The sequence below is a fragment of the Acanthaster planci genome, linkage group LG10 (genome assembly GCF_054643075.1).
Source record: "Acanthaster planci isolate LZ-2023a linkage group LG10, COTS_SCS, whole genome shotgun sequence".
Classification (NCBI taxonomy): Eukaryota; Metazoa; Echinodermata; class Asteroidea; order Valvatida; family Acanthasteridae; genus Acanthaster; species Acanthaster planci.
This window is the reverse complement of record NC_141786.1, coordinates 12364046-12384718: the sequence shown is the minus strand read 5'-3', so window position 1 is coordinate 12384718 and position 20673 is coordinate 12364046. Positions and strand designations below refer to the sequence as shown.

The 20673-nt window shown below is 44.0% G+C and overlaps 1 protein-coding gene and 2 long non-coding RNA genes across 3 annotated transcripts in view; 2 read left to right on the top strand and 1 right to left on the bottom strand.

Annotated features, from left to right (window-relative positions):
* LOC147797773 (uncharacterized) overlaps positions 1-20673 on the top strand; it is a 461720-nt gene that overhangs the window by 15749 nt on the left and 425298 nt on the right. The window lies entirely within an intron of this gene.
* Positions 1639-3325, bottom strand: LOC147797793 (uncharacterized). The gene is made up of 3 exons (XR_015426698.1): positions 2418-3325; positions 2123-2226; positions 1639-1764 (listed from the first exon to the last, which is right to left on the bottom strand). It is a non-coding gene; the product is annotated as an uncharacterized LOC147797793 (long non-coding RNA).
* Positions 15421-16292, top strand: LOC147797792 (uncharacterized). Its single transcript, XM_087141812.1, has one exon. The coding sequence runs from the start codon at positions 15530-15532 to the stop codon at positions 16289-16291; it is 762 nt and encodes a 253-aa protein (XP_086997938.1). The 5' UTR covers positions 15421-15529; the 3' UTR covers position 16292.

Sequence of the window (20673 nt, the reverse complement as noted above, 5' to 3'; positions counted from 1 at the left end):
AGAGGATATGTTGCGCACGATGAAGGGTACCATTCCGACAGCCTCACAGCAGCTCGCGGGAACGGTCAAGATGGTGTGGGGCGGAGAGCTCAACAAGAACAGTCTGGACAACCTGGTGTGGCCGGCATGTCAGAGCAACAATTTCATGTATTGAGAGAGTCACGCCTGTGGAGACGCATCAGTGACACCAATACAGCCGGAACATTTAGGGGACTCACCGTCGAACGGTTGGGAGAGAGCAACAGTTTTCGTATAGACATTTGAATTGATCCTCCTCCTGTAGATCTCAATGAACCTGCTCCAGAAGCACCCATGGAGATTATGTTACACTTGGATAAAGGAGGAGGTGATCAGACCGGACACTTTGTACATACCGAAGGGGTATTGCGCAGTACAGTAGATTCAGATATGTCACGTATGGGACAAGAGCTGGTCGATTTGGAAGAAGGTCCCAACGAGTTTTTTTATGCAGATGTCATGGAAGACGAAGAGGATATGTTTATGGATATTATGTAAAGGGTGAATGTACTATTCTACTAAACTAATCTACAGATATAAAACTAATTTAGGAGATCCCACAATGCATTGCGAAAGAGAGAGGGGGGTGAATGTACTTTTCTCCGAAATTAATATTGTTAAAAGAGAATAGTTTAGGAGATCCCATGATGCATTGCGAAATAAAGCCAGAGAGCACAGAGTGAATGGAAGACATGTGGAAATATATTGTTATGATTATCCGTCTTACGCCCCGCTTAGACGACAACGGAGATTTCTCGAATCTGCCGTCTCGATCTCCACACCAAAGACGCATAGCGCGCGATTAGGGCCAAGCGCGCGTTGTCAAGGTAACGCGTTGTTGCTATGGCAACGCGTCTGCGTCTAAGCATTGTGACGTCACAATGAGCAAACAGCGCCCTCTATCTCTCGTCTAACGTCATCCTTGGGGTTAGTCTTGTTTCCAGCCGTTTAGTTAGGGTTAGCCTCTATAGATAAAGATACATTGGCTGCTTATAATGAAGCCTGTGCCATGCTACATATTGTTTTCTTGCTACAGGTTCCTGCATTCTACCCCAGGTAAGAGCAGATGAGTGTGGCGAATCATAGTAGCCCATGACTTTAGCTATTTGGGAATGGCCCGACAAGCCGTTTTCCTTAATGGATGCAGCACAATCTCCTGCTACACTTGCCGTTATTCGTCCTATACGATGCTGTGTCCACAAGGTAGAGGATGCTTGTTTCTTTGTTTCATTTGCTAACAGTATCTGCTGGTGATGATTCAGTTCAAGTTCCTTGATGACATCATCGGCACTCCCCCCACTGGACTTTTGATGTGCTTCTTCGACAGTTAAGACACCTCGAGTTGTTTCAACCTCCTCCTCCTTTACATTTGCATGAATGTTGGGTGTCTGGTGTGCAGGGTCTGCCTTTTGTTTGACATACATCAGCATTCCACAATTACCATTGGTAATATCTGCCAGTGCATCAATGTTAAAGGCAGATACTGGCCTTTTGTTTCGATGTGCCAAAACTCTGGGCTCGAATTCTGACCTGTAATTTCTACTGGACGTTTGCTGAGTTACACCAGCCTTCACACCAACAATCTTTATGTTCTTGGCAAACTGGCAATCATGGACAGGTTGTCCCTTCTTCGGACCTTGGCCCCATGCTTGCTGCTGAGATGTACACGATGAATTCTTCCCCTGTTCCACTGCTTCAACGACTGCAAACAGGAGGCCACTGATGTGTTTGCATGTTGCTTGGATTCTGAACAAAAAAAAAAAAAGGAAGGTGTGTTTGTCACCGGTATGATGGTTATGTTGGGTGCAAACAGTCGATCTGCACTATTTATCAATGTTTTGAGAAATTTAAGACTTTACTTCCCTTTTTGAAGAAAGATTTCCATAGGCAGATGACACTAATTTTCCATGTAACGACTTCTTGGCCATCACAAAGCAGTAATACAGGTATACTCAAAAATTTAAATTTAAGATTGAAAATATCAAAGCATTTATTAAGAAAACACTTTTTTCCTCTCAATGTTTTAGGCCTGTCCCAGGTTGTCAAGTGTTATCCTTCTTTGGAAATCTTTCCCTCGAGTTCGCTAAAACTGCCTGATTCTTACCCAACGCAACATGTGCACTCAGCTGTGCAGACCTGCCCTGTTTCTTTATGAAGCACTACCCATGTATAGTATGGTTGTTCTGAAGTTTTCACCTGTGGTATGACCTAAAAGAGAACAGGTAAGTAGTTATGTAGCCATCACAAAGCAGTAATACAGTCAAATTTAAAGAAATGATATCATGGCATTTACCCTGAAAAAAAAATCTGGCCATTTCCATATGTTTATGGAAATCTTTCTAAATAACACATTGCATTGGCCCACAGCTGAAAAACACAATATAAATATGAATTCTAACCTTTCCACGAACAAAGCAGTAGCATAGATTAGAGCTGATGCCGTGGTATTGCAGGGAATGGATGTGCCCTGACATGTAGAGACTCTTCCCAAGGGCCAGCGTTCTTCGTCCTTCGGTTTTTATTAGGCCAATCCTTCGGTTACCTACACACACAAGAAATATAGGCCTCCAATTGTTGACATGGTCGAATAATAAGTAGGGCGTAAGTAAACTACATGTGTACAGTACTCGGTGCAGTAGGCCCCTTGGCTTAAATGTTCTAAGTGTTCATTTAACTGGCACCGGCATCATTTTAGCAAATGCTGTTCTGCCGTTCCCTACCTCTGATTGGCAAATTCTCAATACACCCCTGGCGACAGTTTAGTGAAAGAATGCCGGAAGGCTGGCATGATGTAATGAGAATTGAATAATCAGAGAAGGAAACGGCCATGAGGAGTGGTAAAACAGCATTTAATAGAAGGATGCTTGTGCCAGCTAAAAATAGGCCTACACCTACACTGCCACGACTGCCTATAATTGTATAAATGATATTTTGCAGAAAATAGTATGTTAGGCCTACTAACAAGAAATCCATTTTCTATATCTTGATCTTCACACTGCACAAAATCTGGCTGTTAACGTGCAGTCTCTCATGCATCGCCCCCATTACTTAGATTTATCTAACATTGCCTTGAAATTTTTCACATCTGGTGCTGATTTAGGCCTAGTTGCAGATGGCAAAGCATTCCACTCAGGAATGGTCCTTGTATCAAAATTTGCCTACCAGCTTTTATATAACTGTCGAGCTGATCTCTGTTAGTATCAGGCAGGCTTGAAGGGCCCTCCTCCCATCCTTCCAGAAGCGTCTCCGGACGTGGTAGATGAATTAGCCCACCATCGAAAACCAACTTGTCACGCTGTGACCTTTCAATTTCCTGCACATACTCCTTGTCTGTTGGTTTTGCAGTCAAGCTTAACTTTTCTGCCCAAAATGCCTTTTCTGCAAGCTCTGACTGAGCTTCGTCTCCATTAAGCGGTACGTTTCTTTCACGCAAAAAACGTTGCAAATCATCTACCTTCATAGAAATAAAGCTACCAGCATTTGTCATACATGTCATTGTCATACCTGTTTTTTATCGATCTGGCTTTAATTTTCGCGCTCGCGCGTAACTAAGACTAGAGAGTCTGTAGTTACGGTAGTTAGTTCGACCCAGATGTATCCCATGATGCTTTGCGGAAAGCGCCCTCTCGTGGTGAAAATGCTAATTGCGATATACCTTATGATCAGCTGTTACTGATAGTAACGTTAGTCTCCATGGTAGTCATAAGGGCGCTAAGGGGGCCACTCAAAACGTTAAATGTTTTTAAATTTTGACTTTTTTCGAAATGGTGGGTGGGTCAAGGATATAAATCGAAAATCTAGATTTATTTTTCATATTAAACTCATGATCTGCTGAATCACATAGACTTGGCACGGAACACCGAAAGTCCCCTTTATTATCTCATATTCATTGACTCAGTTCAGCAGAAGTAACTTGTATTGTCCAACAACGTTTATCTTTTTAGTGTAGGCCCTACATATTAGTTGTTTTGGTCAGCAATAATGTACATGAACATGTGGTTTGCTCCATGCAACACATATAAGTTTTTCTTATATAATAATAATAAACAGGGCATAAAAAATTAGATAAATTATTTTTGACTAAATTTTTTAAAAACAGATTTTAGGATGGAATGCTTTGTCACTTATTGTTGTACAATGATTTGTTTGGGTTGACCTTTATTGCTGATTTTTGTTTTCAGCGCAGCAATGCAATCTCTGCTCAGCTGCAACTTCTGATTGCTTGCGGCACTTCGCAACAGGGTCATTTTACACGGTCCATGGTGATCTCCATGATGTCAGCATATCTTCTGTGTGTAGAATCGTCCATCGAGTCTCCAGAGCTATCCTTGGGTTGACCAACCAGGTCATCAATTTTCCTGCCAACCTGCAAGATGTCTTTCAGGCACAGCAAGAGTTCTTTGCCATTGCTTGGGTTTCCAGAGGTGGTGGGTGCTGTAGATGGAACCCACATCCGTCTTCATGATGCACACATGATCCGCCATGATGCACACATGATAGTGCCATCCTTCACGGCAGTGTCATTGGTGACATGTTTAATGATGGCAGGTGAGAGACAAAAAAGAGGTCTTGTCCAAACCCGTAACACAGTGATCTGCAGCTAAAAATCCTAACCATTTGGCTACATGTCACATAAAGTTATTGGCAAGTTGCATAACTCTTCTTTAACTATTGTCCAGTATACAATTAGATTTGAATACAGTTATGCTTGGAATGTTATCTTCAAGCAAACCTGAAAGCTCATTTTTGACTGGACACTACATGGCAACAAGTATTGCAATTTGTACTTGTAAGGAGTCTATAAATTCATTGAGTGAATTCTTACCATTGAATTTCAGGCTTCATGGAGTACTTATTGGTGACACGGGCTACCCTCTGCGGCAATGGCTCATGACGCCCATTCTAGATCCCACCTCAAATGCTGAACGTCACTACAACAGGTAAACATAAGGACCACATTAAAAACGAAGTCAAAACCTTTTCATCAATGTGGCATATCTGATGTTGGCATGCATTTTCAAAGGGTTTCAAATTAAAACAAAATTGGTAGTCTTGTTTGACAGGATCCTGGTGTGTTCAAAGCATCTCACCTTATAGTACATGTATATTCACAATATTTAAAGGGCAGTGACTCTTTCTCCAAGTTGTCAGTCGATATTGCATAAAATGCCCGATCAGTGACATGATCAACTGAATATATCCTTTCTGTCTTCTGTTTTGTAACTGGTGACTTCTATGCAAATTTAGTTTCCATTTTGGGGTTTTTGCAGGTGCCACAGACGAACCCGTGTCCGGATTGAGCAGACGATTGGCCAGCTGAAAAAAAAAATTCCCGTGCCTTTCAGTTGGTCTCCGAGCTCATCCTGAACGAGCATGTCGTTTTATAAGGGCGTGCTGTGTTCTGTTCAATTTGTCAAAAACCTTTGGGGAGCCAGAAATTGAGTAGTATGATTCCATTGAAGATGACAACCATGACGTGATCCCATATAATGGCCCACTTCAGGATGGAGAAGCTCATCGAAATCGTATCATTGACAGATTTTTTTTGAATTTGAATTTTTTACAAAGTCAAACAGCTGCAGGTAAAATTCAAGTATTGTCTTTACTTCCCTTGCTAATCTACAATTTTAATCCTGGATAAACACAACTGTCTTGAAGCTAATATAAGGAAATTGTAACATCTAGAATAATAGACAAGTAAATGGGACGTGAGAATTGGTTCATTAGTAGACAGGGACGCAAGCTGGTGCAAGTAGACAGTCTCATACGAAAGAGACCACCGCCTATACTACCCAGTCTACAGACGGAATGGGAGCAGGCCACCACCTGGAGTTTAGAACGAGTAGCAGCTAAACGAGAAGAGATCTACGAGAATGCAAGACTTGGCCGTACAGGGGGCTTACTTCCATAGACAGGTAGTAGATAATCTGACGCCTAATGGAGAAGGACCGGGACGACTCGTCTATTGTAGAGATGAAGTAGATATTCCGCAAGAGCCTAATGATCCTAGTCCTGATCCTTGGGATAGTACTATGATGGACGCGTGGCCGCTCACATCGGGAAGACAACAGGCCGTCTGCTATTTATACGGAATATGTCGACCCTTTTACGTGAAGCGTAAGAGAACCATGTATGCCGACTACCAGTGTAGTGTCTGCAATCCTCATTACAGTCCGGGAGAGAATACCGTTCAGACGGGTCATACCCACGTAGACAAGTCGTACCTACCGGGTGAGATTAGTACAGCACTACGTGCGTATGGCAACCGAGAATGGGAAAACATCTACCGCAAGGATTCGGCTACACCGCCCCCCATTGGGTACGGGTACATCGAATGGTCCAGTGATGATTTGGGACGATGGTTTGAAGATAAGTTGGAAGTGCTTAAAACGTCTTGGTACTACACCGAAGAAGCGGAGCGGTTTCGTGATATCTATAGCGCGCAAGGAGCACCGTGGCAACCACTCACCTATAGAACCTACTATACCGAAGACCCAGGAGAAGAAAGTCGAGATGCGCCCGTCGCACCCGTAGAACCGGCAGCATTAGTGGATCCGGCACCCACCGACGGACCGCGTGACCACCATGGACCACAGCCTGAGCATGCGCACACCCCAGAACCACAACCCCCACCCGACGAGCCAGAAGGAGCTGTACAACCAGAAGAACCAGAGCCGCCAGATGAACCAGAGCTGCCAGCCGTGCCGGATGGAGCTGATCGAGAGCAGCCTGACTTACCGAGTGGGAGTGATTCACGACCTGACAAGAGACCTGCCGAACCGACTGGTGGAAGCACTAAACCAGGCCCGGGACGTCCCAAAAGACCACGAACAGAGGAAGATATGGCGTCGTCTGAGGCGAATGCTCCTGGGAGCCGAGAGCAGGGCGTCGGAGACAATCCTACTCAACACGATAGCGGTGCTGGAGGATCTGGACAGGGCGGCCACTACTTTGAAAAGACTTTCACGCACTACCTCGAAGTCACCCGCAACGAAGGCATCTCCAAACAGGGAGGAAAATGGGTGCTCAACCACGGCATGCATTCCATCCCCTACCAATACCTGAGAGCAAGTATGACGCCCCATCAATTTGGCATGATCAATATGCTACACGGCGCTTGGAGAATTGCAGCGCAGGGATTTACCATCCACGATATAGTACCCATGATTGACGAAGTGACGTCCGTAGGAGGTGCCGTTAAATTGGTCACGAATTTCCTCAGTCATCTCAACCACTACGAAGTCTTTATGGACGAAGATGATTGGTGGGGAGGAAATCACCGACAGATACCCGGAGATGAATTCCGGGGAGAGCCAACCCGGGCCTTTTGTACGTCAAACCAACCGGCGCCGACGGAGAAGAATGGACCGTCGAAAAGTTTCAAGGCAAGGGACTGGCGAGCTTCAAGGGACCCATGATGAAGGGCAGTCCGGAGGTGCTCATGAAACTGCCGGTGTATCTCGACGCGAGCGACAACCCAATACCCATTTTGTGCAAGCTGCAGATCACCTACTGGTGCAAGATAGAGACCATGGCTCACGGGCAAGACATCAACGATTGGACGGCGCCTCATTTTGGAGTGAGCAGGAGCACCGAGACAGACAGTCAGGGACAGCGCACGATGAAGGGTACCATTCCGACAGCCGCACAGCAGCTCGCGGGAACGGTCAAGATGGTGCGGGGCGGAGAGCTCAACAAGAACAGTCTGGACAACCTGGTGTGGCCGGCATGTCAGAGCAACAATTTCATGTATTGAGAGAGTCACGCCTGCGGAGACGCATCAGTGACACCAATACAGCCGGAACATTTAGGGGACTCACCGTCGAACGGTTGGGAGAGAGCAACAGTTTTCGTATAGACATTTGAATTGATCCTCCTCCTGTAGATCTCAAGGAACCTGCTCCAGAAGCACCCATGGAGATTATGTTACACTTGGATAAAGGAGGAGGTGATCAGACCGGACACTTTGTACATACCGAAGGGGTATTGCGCAGTACAGTAGATTCAGATATGTCACGTATGGGACAAGAGCTGGTCGATTTGGAAGAAGGTCCCAACGAGTTTTTTTATGCAGATGTCATGGAAGACGAAGAGGATATGTTGCGCACGATGAAGGGTACCATTCCGACAGCCGCACAGCAGCTCGCGGGAACGGTCAAGATGGTGCGGGGCGGAGAGCTCAACAAGAACAGTCTGGACAACCTGGTGTGGCCGGCATGTCAGAGCAACAATTTCATGTATTGAGAGAGTCACGCCTGTGGAGACGCATCAGTGACACCAATACAGCCGGAACATTTAGGGGACTCACCGTCGAACGGTTGGGAGAGAGCAACAGTTTTCGTATAGACATTTGAATTGATCCTCCTCCTGTAGATCTCAATGAACCTGCTCCAGAAGCACCCATGGAGATTATGTTACACTTGGATAAAGGAGGAGGTGATCAGACCGGACACTTTGTACATACCGAAGGGGTATTGCGCAGTACAGTAGATTCAGATATGTCACGTATGGGACAAGAGCTGGTCGATTTGGAAGAAGGTCCCAACGAGTTTTTTTATGCAGATGTCATGGAAGACGAAGAGGATATGTTTATGGATATTATGTAAAGGGTGAATGTACTATTCTACTAAACTAATCTACAGATATAAAACTAATTTAGGAGATCCCACAATGCATTGCGAAAGAGAGAGGGGGGTGAATGTACTTTTCTCCGAAATTAATATTGTTAAAAGAGAATAGTTTAGGAGATCCCATGATGCATTGCGAAATAAAGCCAGAGAGCACAGAGTGAATGGAAGACATGTGGAAATATATTGTTATGATTATCCGTCTTACGCCCCGCTTAGACGACAACGGAGATTTCTCGAATCTGCCGTCTCGATCTCCACACCAAAGACGCATAGCGCGCGATTAGGGCCAAGCGCGCGTTGTCAAGGTAACGCGTTGTTGCTATGGCAACGCGTCTGCGTCTAAGCATTGTGACGTCACAATGAGCAAACAGCGCCCTCTATCTCTCGTCTAACGTCATCCTTGGGGTTAGTCTTGTTTCCTCAGGTCACGTGACCTCTGACGTCATGATTTACATTTTTTATCTCATTTGCGTATTCATATGATGACGTCACATATGACATCACTGATGACGTAATAGTTGACCTCATTTGCATATTAATGAAATGACATCATTGATTGACCTCATTTGCATATTACTGTGTTGCATATTTGAATATTTAATGAGTAGTCTGTCATTACTAGTATGGTACCCTGACTTCTCATGCATTTTAGATGGCACAAGCGATGTTGACAGCGCGGGTGAACAACTTGCAAGCATTTCGATTGGCTCAGGCGCCAAATGGGCACGAAGTGATGCCGGCCAAGGGCAAAATCAATTATAAAGAGACCTATTACTATAGTGCCATTATCTTTAGAGCAAACTGGCACGCAGATGCCCAATTAAGTGTGGTCGAAAAGGTGTGTATGGAGAGCTTGATGGACTACCAGTGGCAGCTCTTTGAGCATGACCCTAAATTGGGAGGGTCCAAGTGTAAACACAGTGGTAGACATTACCACCTGTTGGTAGCGACACACGCAGAGCAAAAGAACGACTATCGCCTCAAGAAACTGAGTCGAAACTTGAAATGTCTCTGTATGGACATTACATGTCAGGCGGTAAAGAACCCCGCTTCCATTGTCAGCTACCTACGTATTCCACCACGCAAAAAAGTGGTGGAACATTTACCCCCTCTCTTTGAAGAGAGGTGCTCCCTCTTCAAGATTGAGCCTAGTGCTCAAGAGATTGAAGAAATGAGAGAGCGAAAAGAGCATGAGAGGGGTGCTATGAGACCCCCCAAACCGGATCCTACACGAGCTCCTCCACCACCCGATCTCGACGAAATGACCGAGCTTCAATTAATTAAGTACCTCATTGATAAATATCAACCTCGGTCGAGCAACGATTTCATTTACCGTGCCATGAGATATGAGGATTACTTGGTAGCGGGTAAGTTAGAACGGGCTTACTTTGCCCAAAATTGGTACATTAAATTTAGAAAAGCCCTAGCCCTGAGCCAGAACAGCATCATCGATGCCAACCTGACCGAACTGACGCACAAGTGGAACGAAGCACACCCCAACGGAAGCCACAGCCATCTCAGTGTAGAAGCCTCTGCCCAAGTCATTAGAGAGTGGTGTCAATTTCAGGACTTACCTCTTGAACTCTTGGTAGAAGATGTACAACGGGTAGTCGACATGACTTTACCCAAGTTGAACACCCTGGCCCTCATTGGAGCAAGCAACGCGGGTAAGACATGGCTGGCTACCAGTTTAGCTGATCTTTGTGTACATGTAGGAGACATTACATGTGGGGCTTCGGGATATGCCTTTTTGTGGGCCGAGTGCCCCGATAAAAGACTTATTGTCTTGAATGAACCCTACCTGGATCAATCGATCATTGAAAAGGCCAAGGTCATTTTGGAAGGGAGTGAAACGATGGTGCCAGTGAAGCACCAGAAGGAGGCTTTCCTCCGAAGAACACCTGTCATTGCAACAGCCAACCACGAATTGTGGAAATGGGCACCGAGTGAACAAGAGGCCATTGAAAACAGATGCCTCCTCTATAGAAACCTAAAGGCATGTCCCTTATTGGCTAAGGTCTCTAAGAAATGTCACCCCTGTGTATGGCACTACTTGATTGAGCAACTCCAAGAGGACGATATATCCATCCGCGGAGGATCAGCCAGAGCAGGTGGGTCGACACAGAGCAGTATCAGACAAGTGCCCAGTCAGACTAGCAGCTCAGCCCCATCATGCGCAAGTTCGTCAGGGAGCGACTCGCCGATACCACCAACACCACCGGCCCCGAAGCGCCCGCCCCTGGACCTGAGCCCGGGACACGAGGTGACGCAGAAGAGAAGGAGGCTCTTTCAGACCATAACCGAGATAGACGAGCCAATCATTGCAATCTCCGAAACCCCACCTGCCACCAGTACCACCTCCCCAAGCCCAAGCCCTCCGAGCTCAAACCAGAGCAGCCATGGAGGCTTTGATTTTGATAATTGGTCGTGGCGATCGGGAACAGTACCCACCATGCCAGGAGTAGAGCCCCTCCACACGAGTACAGAGTCAGTCAGTAGTGAGTTACCGGACATTACTATGGTGACTGCCATCAGTCAGGAGCAACCACAAGACATCACCATGGTCACCGCTGCCTCCCAAGACCTATACAGCCAACACTATGAGCCACCGGCTGAAGTCATAGATACCTATACGGTCAAGGACTCTATGAGTGACATGGAAAACGAAGTCATCACCATCAGTTCAGAGGGAGACACAGAGCTGCTGAACATTTGTCAGATTGTCGATGAAGCCAATCAAGTCCTCGAAGCAGCCGAAGCAGAACGCAGGGCAGGACCGGCATGCATGGCCGACTGGGACAGGGAAACAACAGACAGGGAACCCACAGCATGGGACAATGTCAACTGGGTGAGGGATCCTCTGTACGGATACCAGGCCATCTACCATAATGACCGATAAACATCACCTAAACTAAAGTTTATTTATTAAATTAATTTAGTAGAAATTGTCACCCCCACTGTATGTGTTAATTTCGAGGGGAGTAGTATTGTATTAGGGACATGGGATGAAACAAACAATGAGAGACCCCCGGTCAGAAAATGGAATATTCCGGTGGGGATGGAACCTGAAACAAAGTGTCCTAGTGAGTCATTTGAGAGCATGCATCTGATGCGAGAGGTTCTCTGGTGTATCACGCTTGCGCAGACTGCGTGTCTCTTGTGGCATGTCAATCAGGTGGCGATACCTATATTACGAGTGCTTACTGCGTACGTTGAGGGAATTAAGCAGAGTCATCCGAGGTGTGATGCCCAAACGCAAACCCCGACGGTACAAAAGGACGACCAGCTAAACGATGCCGCCGGTGAGACTACGATGGGCCAAGGACGGGAGCGACGGGCTGCTCATCCTGGATTGGAGGGTCAACAATTTGCCCATCCATCTGCAGGAAGGTATTGCCGAAATGTTGTTGGACGCACCCACACCGATTAAAGTGGATTACATCAAGGATGACGGGATACAGTTGGGAGAGAATCACTTACGGCCGGAGCCGCCGTGGCAACAGGAATCGTCTTGGGATAGAACGGTACGTAAACGAATGAACTGGGTACGTCTCTTGACAGTCGAATGGCAGAATAGAAATAGGGATAGAGAAGCCGAACACGGATTCAATTGGAGAGATCCTTATTCAAAACCGCCCAACCAACTCAATTATGACGATATACAGCCCTATCTGATGGATCAAGAAGAAGCGGATAAACCTTTTATTCCGGTACCGGTCCATTTATTGGGGTATAACTTTTGTGGTCCGGGGACCCGAGACTTCTCCCGCAAGCCAGTCAACCATGTAGACAATGTATGTAGGATACATGACCTCATGTATGCCGACGAATCCATCTCGACCGAACTGGCCGATAAGGTGATGGTGTATAACTTGTGGCAGACGCCGGGCATGACGGCTGCTTTCCTCAAGAATATCTTTCAAACCAAGATATGGTTTGATACCCAATTTCCGGGACTGTCCGATAGAGTGTTTCGACCGAGTGCAGGGGCGTATTACTGCAATTGAAAATCCTGTACGCATTTTCAATTGCAGTAATTTTTAGAAATTAGCAGATTTTTGTCGTTTTTATTCACTGTAAGTACAAATCCATTGTTTTATTCCATATTTTGGTATCAGTCTCGAGCAAAATCAAGAGAAAAATTGATCTTTTTTTCAGCTTACGGAGCTGCTCGCGTAAATTTGCATGCAAAAATCCATGGACCACAGGACGTTTTCACAGCATCTGCACACGCAGCAGAGATCCGGATTTGAAGTCAGACAAGAAACATGACCTCATTTTCTGTTATTTCTGGATCAAACCCGACAAATTTACCTTGAAATTTCGTTCCCTTCTTTTAAAAATACAATGTCGTGGCGTGGATTCGAAATATGAACAATGCGTGATCCTGTAGTATAGCAACCGCGATCACGACTCACTCAGTGTCACAGCACCGCGACACGCTCCAACCAAAGTGCCGCCCGCGCTGCACATGCACTCGCCTCCGTCCGATGCACGGTCAAATGACAGCCTGCACGCTGTCCACACGCTGTAGTTGCATGTCAAAACACCATTCCAATCAGTAAATGTGACAAATACTCGAGTATTGTGGGCGTACAGGTCCCTTGTGTAGGATAACGGGAAAAGAAATGTCTGGAAATAGCATATTTTGTCCCCCAAAACGGCCGTTGAAACGAACTCGAAAAACAAGTAGCCATGTTTTTTGGGGTTGGGCTGTACCATTACTTCTGAGGGGGTGATTATAAGACAATATACCGTTTTGCAAGAGAAAGCACCATTTCATTTAGAAATTTTAACTGAACATCAATCAAAATTCTCTTTGAGCTTACCAAGTACAATTCTACATTGACTTTTGCCAGTTTATAACACGTTTGAGTTGTACAATAAGCGTGTTCACGGTTGTTTTTAATGCTACCCGCTAACATAGCGGTAGACTCTTCCATCCAAGAGCCGGTCCAGCCTGCGTGCACATTTTTGAATTTGGCGTTATGCACTGACGATAACGCCTGTTGGTGTAGAGCTGCTCTGGTAAACAGTTGTGAGATTTGAACGTAGCGCATTTTCCAAAGATTGTCCGGACGAACCATTTTTGGAAAATTGACAACATTTTGATTTTTCTCAAGAACGGCAGCACTTTAGGAGAAGAAATTTTGCAAATTGCTTTTTTGCATTATATGCTTTCCTTACATTAGGAAATTTCAATGAAATTCGGTAGTCCCGAGTTCTGAGGTGCGCAAATCCCGTACACTTCCTTTAAAATGTTGGAGCTACTTGCTCTAGTATAAACTGAAAAATCGTGGTTTTTAGGCAGCAAGTACTTGATCCCGTCACCCATGCCAGTGATAATCTCTTGGATTTTCTAACACAGGAAATTTCCACAAGCTAGGCTACTCCTTGAGCTTAAAAAGCAATCACCATTCTTCATTTTTTTCAAAACAGTTAAATTAAAATATGAAACAAATTAATGGATTTGTACCAAAGTAAACAACACCCAAATATGCTAATTACTAACAATTTCTTGTAAATGCAAATATCGGAACCCACACCATACTGTCTAAGGCCATGAAGAACACTGAAGTGACATATGCACTCGCACGGATGCAAACAGTAGAACCTACAGACTAGTAACTGTTTTCTCTTATTTCTGTAAATAAAGGCCATGTAAGCATTCATAATCATACCTTTTTGTACAGTTTAATTAATATCATGCATTAAAAACAATGGTATTCAAAAACCCTATCTTTCCATGTGCAAAATTTCAAATTTGCCAGTTTGGCCGCAGTGCCCTGTGATTTTCGGAGGCACTTAAGGCCAGTTGGCCTTGCCCCTCAAAAAGTTAAGGTTGAGGCCTGCGTATAAAATTCTTGAATTGGTGTACACGTACAAAAATACTTATTGTTTGTGCAAGCTTGCTTGTTGGGTGAGTCGGACATTCCATCGATTGGTTACAGTTGCTGCAGATAAATTTGATTTTTGCCGCAGCGAATAAAATGCGCCTCATACATGTACGTGGGTATTTACGGTATTTGTTGGGTATTATACATACTGTTATGAATATTTATAGCCAAGGCGAAATATGTCATTTAAGAAAATGTTCAAAAATTTGCTTAGACACAAAAAACTTTTTACAAAACACAGATAACATAAATGTATCTTATGCATGCCAGTTACTTTTATACGCAGCATGACGGTGTGAGTCCGAAACAAAATCTATACCCCAGATCTGCACTCAAGCCCATATTTTTTTTAGGAGTGTGGGAAGAGAAAGGTACTGTCATATTTGTAACAAATTCCCAGTGGGAACTTGTTCTACAGTTCAGCGGCCTAATTTTATGAATGAAGTAGTCTAGAATATTCTGTATCATTCTCTAAATCTCTTTTGCTTGTTTGTACTTTTTTTTAGGAAACACTGAAATCAAACAGACCAAAGAGACCATGCGTTTTCTGTGGGGAGATGCAAGCACAGCTTGTGCGACTATGAAACGAAAGCACAAAAAAGAAGAAGCTGTAAAAGCTGCGCTGCTTTTGCCACGGCCAGAGATGCTGAGGGCAATAACCCAGCTTCGTAAGGATGGAATTTACAATGAAAAACAGAAGAGGATACAGTCACATGGGGACACTGACTTCTTGAGAGAGAGATTCCAAAATACACAGGATAACATAGTAATGTGCAGCAATTGTAACGGCTTTTACAGCAACAAATGTATCTGGCGACACAAGCAGACCTGCAGTGACAGTGCACTTGCATATATATTCAAAGTGTACCTGTAACATCACTTACCGGTAGTATGGACAGTGCTCCTTGTGATGACAAATTCTGAAAGTCAATTTTGGACAGGTTTCGGACTGACGTCGTTGGCAACATCTGTCGTACAGACAAAATGATCACACAGGTCGGCAAAAGAATGTGGAACAAATCAAGCAAGGACCGTAAGGCTGTCATGAACAACATGAGGCGACTAGCAAACTTGGTGGTCGCCTTCCAAGATGCCCACCATCCACCCAATAAGAGTCTTGGTGGTGACGATTTGCTTGACCGCCAAAGATTTACAGAACTGGAAGAGGCCTTGCAAGTCATGGCAGAGAAAGAAGGCGGCGGCATAAAGGCAGGCTTGAAGCTAGGTCTCGGCTTCCTGCTAAAAAAATCTGCAAGGGTAATGAGGGCACTGTACATCGTTAACAACGAACTTCAGAAGTCAAAGGAGGTTGACAGATTCCTCAAGGCCATAGATCTAAGCTGGGAGTACGTATTTGGCCTAACCCAGTACGAAGTTGAAAACAAGCGGCAGGCTGTCCTCAGGAAGCCACAGTCGATGCCCTTAGAGGAGAACATAGCAAGTTCGAAGGCTTTCACCATAAGCGCCATGGAAAACATGATTGAGGATCCATATTTGAAGTGGGATAGCCACGAGTTCAAAAAGATGCGTGCCCTCATTGTCAGCAGGCTGACACTTTTTAATGCAAGACGGGGTGGCGAACCATCAAGACTCACCTTGCAAGAATGGGAGGATGCGAAGCGGCAGTCCTGGGTGGATCTGCAACTGCTGCAAACAGTGGATGACCCGCTGGAGAAATCCCTCCTGAAGTCATTCAGGTTGACTTACCAACGAGGTAAGGGGTCCAGGAAACTTGTGCCAGTTTAAATTCCGGAAGACTGTATGACTCCAATTGAGATGCTCATAGACAACAGAAAAGAAGCTGGTGTTTGTCCCAACAATGAATTCTTATTCCTCTTCACCCAAAGGTCCATGGACCACGTGAACGGTTGGGTTGCAATAAAAGAAGTGACACAGTCCATGGGCGAACAGCTGAAAAGCCCTCATCTGATTACCGCCACCAAGTTCAGACACAGGGCTTCAACGCTCTACTCTCTATTTGATGTTCCTGAGAATGAACGGAGTGTTCTTGCAAACACATGGATCACTCTGCCGAAATAAATCAGAACATCTACCAATGTCCTGCAGCCATCAAGGAAATAGTAACAGTTGGTGGTTGTATATATTTTTTGCGTAGGGGAGATGTTAATTATATATAACAGGTTTTGCCCTTACCCAACGTATATATTAATAAGCACTGCATGCTCAGTGCTTGTCCGGGAGCTTGCGAAAAAACCTCACAAGCTTACTCGGGTCGGACTCGAACCCACGACCTCCTGCTTACTAGTGAAGATGTCTTAACCCGTCGACCACCGAGCTTGCCGTGGTCGGCAAAGTCAAATGAAGCAGCGGGTAACGCGAACTATTTTCAAGATGTATTTTTTTTACTCGACTCGACCCCAGCAAGTCCCACCCGAGTAAGCTTGTGAGGTTTTTTTTTTTTCGCAAGCTCTTGGACAAGCACTGAGCATGCAGTGCTTATTAATATATACGTTGGGTGAGGGCAAAACCTGTTATATATAATTAACATCTCCCCAACGCCCCCCCCCCCAAAATACATCTTGAAAATAGTTCGCGGTATCCGCTGCTTCATTTGACTCGGACCGGCCAGCCCCCGGCAAGCTCGGTGGTCGAGTGGTTAAGACATTTGCACTAGTAAGCAGGAGGTTGTGGGTTCGAGTCCCACCCGAGTAAGCTTTTGAGGTTTTTTTTTTTTGGCAACCTCTCGGACAAGCACTGAGTATGCAGGGCTTATTAATATATAAGTTGGGTAAGGGCAAAACCTGTTATATATAGTTGGTGGCTACCTCAGCAAAATTGATGGTCATGTAGCACAAGGTACATTAATTTTTTTTCATGCATATCAAAGTCTTGTGCAGTTACACATTCAAATTACAACAGTCAACTGGTACAATAAAGACCTTTTATGGCCATTTTTTATTTTCATTCATGAGGAATGATGAAAGATGTATGGGCTCCCTCTTTTAATCACCGAGGGGCACTCCATTTAATCTTACCTTTTCTTGATAGTGGACATGCATGCTTTAAATTCTGTATGACAGAGGAATGACATACATGTATAACGTGATTTTTTTCCTGATATTTTAACATCAAAAAGTGCATATCGAATAGGACTACCCAGACCAATCACCGGTAAGTTTTAAAATAAATGGGCCAAGTGGCAAGTTGATTTTACAAACTTACATATATAAAGAATAATCCTTGTACTTGCAGGACCCATCGGAAATCAGCTGACAACATCCCGAAGCAGCTCATATTCCTCAGCCATGTCAGCTGCGGACAGAACAAGACCAGGTGAAGTTTACTTTAATCAAATATGTTTGTGCCGGGTTTGACAATGATGGGATCTGCAACTGTGTCAATAATTGTTTTTTTCATAAAATTTGATCATTTTGGATAAACACACATGTAGGCTTTGAAATTTAAATATACATAAAGCCTGTATAAAGGCTTTTTACTATTATTATTATTTATTCCTGCCAAAAATTCAATATACATCACAAGCAAGATGGGCATAGGGGAGACAAAAGTAATACGGAATCACTGTGGTCACAGACCTGTCTCCCCACATCAAGATGTGGGAAATTAACAAATTAATAAAATAAGTATATACATGTACATGTAAAAACACTGAACATGAAGACATTAAGAATAAAATTTAGAAAACACACATTTAAAAATACTTTATGGCACCTTGTATAAATTAAACAATAAATAAATAAATACATCCAACAATAAAGCGTTACTTCTTCTGTAATTAAATATTTAAAAAGCAGAATAATAATAAAAAAATTATCCAGGATATACACATACAATAAATGACATTATGAGATTGCATATGGGAACAAAAACAAAATAATGAATAGAGGATTGCACTAACAGAACAAGGGTAGCCAAACATGAGGCAAAAAGATATAAAATGGAGATAAAAGAAGAACTTCCACACTACATGAATTGAATAGCAGTAGGCCTAAATGTAAAAACAAAACAAAATAAAACAAATAAACAAGAACAAAAAACAAGCCTAAGAATCAGGGTAAAGGACAGTATTTTTCAATACTACCAGGAATTGTGAAAAAAGGTTTCAAAATAAGAGTGTTAGAAACGTGTTCAGGGAGATTAGACCACAACCGGGGAAACTGATGAAAGCAGGATAAATGAAGAGATTGTGTTCTAGCCTGGAGATGATTAAAACTAACAATATTGGTATGTCTGGAATTCACGGTAACCTTAGTCTGACACATTTCACACTTGACAAGATTAAGAAGACATTTACATACAAGGGACAACACTGCAAAATTACGGCGATTGGATAAAGTTGACCAGTTGAGGATCTCAAGTCTCTCTGTGTAAGACATAACTCCAGGTTTCTGACCTAAAATGAATCGAGTGGCACGTCGTTGAATATTTTCTAGCGTATCATCCTGCTTCTTTGTTTGGGGCAGCCAAGCAGGAAGTCCATATTCTACGATGGGGAGAACAAGAGCCTTATAAAGGGCCAGTTTAGCGTGTACAGAGGCATTAAAAGCCACGGTTTTGATAAACCCGAGCATACAATTGGCTGATGAGCTGACAGATTTAATGTGGTCATTCCATGAGAGCTGAGCGCTTAGAGTGACGCCAAGATATTTGACCGTGTTTGATGCTGTGAGAGCAGTGCCGGAATGAATGTAAGCTGGAAAGAACTGAGCCCGCTTACGGGAAATGTGCATAATTTTAGTTTTAGATGTGTTGAAGGTCATACCATTAGAGGCACTCCAAGCACTCAGCTCATTAAGATCATTCTGAAGTTCAGAGACATCCAAATCTGTACGAATGGAACGATATAATAGTACGTCATCTGCAAACAAAACACAAGGTGAGTTAATGTTGCGGGAAATGTCATTGATGAAAAGGTTGAAAAGTAGGGGCCCCAAAACACTGCCCTGAGGAACCCCGGACTTCACCAAAGACCACTCCGAGGTTCGACCAACAAAAGTCACTCTCTGAAGTCGGCCCACCAAGAAATCTTTTATCCAACTCCAGAGAGCACCTCCTATGCTGAACCCAGAAGCGAGCTTATGCAGAAGTGTGTCATGGGGCATGCGGATTAAAGGCTTTGCTCATGTCCAAAAAAACAGCATCAATTCTGGGTGGATTACGCTGATCAAGCTGTGCGGCCCAAGTATGATAGACATACATAAAGCATACTTAACTTAAAATGTTGAAAGGGAGTGTATTGATCCCCATCTCTTTTTTGGAAACAAACAAATGTACAAACATCTATTCAAAATGTTTCAATGTTGAATACAAACTGGTGTTTTTTCAATTCAAGATGTAGTCAACGTGAGTCCGGGTTTTACTCTGCATAAGTTTTTCAATTATTGGTCGTCTTAAGAGGGTGTTATACTTTAAGCCCACTTAACTAAGATTTTGAAAGGGAGTGTATTGCTCCCCACCCCTCTTATGTGAACAATAAACAAACACCCCCAGCAACCCAATAACCATGCATTTCTCAGAGCTAGTAGGATGGGTTTTTTCGTGTCCCTATTTGGCGAGAATGGCTTGCCACCTGGGAACTGATGGTTATCCCCTTCGAAATTTTTCACAATGTCACCATGCAGTCTGTAATTGACGGCTTACTCAAGCGGCATTGCATTCGCCTGTTAAGCAAGATTCTTGCACCGACAGAGATAGAGGGGCAAACCACGGGTAAGGTCACGGAGCTAAACTGGCCATGGATCGCCCATATTGCGCCCCATTTTCCCCCCACCCCCCACCCCATAACAAGCTGGCAATGCCACTGAATAATTATCTTTTGCAGCAACTAGAAACTGCTTTGTATTTCAATACAGGCTGTCTTGGTCAACGTAAGTCCAGGTTTTACTCAATTGGTCAGCGCAAGAACAGCTTTTCACTTATTGGTCGTCTTAAGGGGGTCTTATATATTAAAGGGCAGCTGTAACCAATTCTGTTTAAGACAAACCTTCAAATCTAGTGCACGTGTGTCTCAGTTAACCTTATTTTCAACAAATAATTTCTACATTCTTGTTGAGCAAAACTGTGATGTCATCTCAGAAAAAGCCTCGAGGTTACATTGATTTGTAAATAAAAAGGGCTGCATATTTGTTGATTTTTCTGGACTCAGT

Excerpts from the sequence above, each read along its gene's own strand:
- LOC147797792 (XM_087141812.1), top strand. The coding sequence starts at position 15,530 with ATGATCACACAGGTCGGCAAAAGAATGTGGAACAAATCAAGCAAGGAC.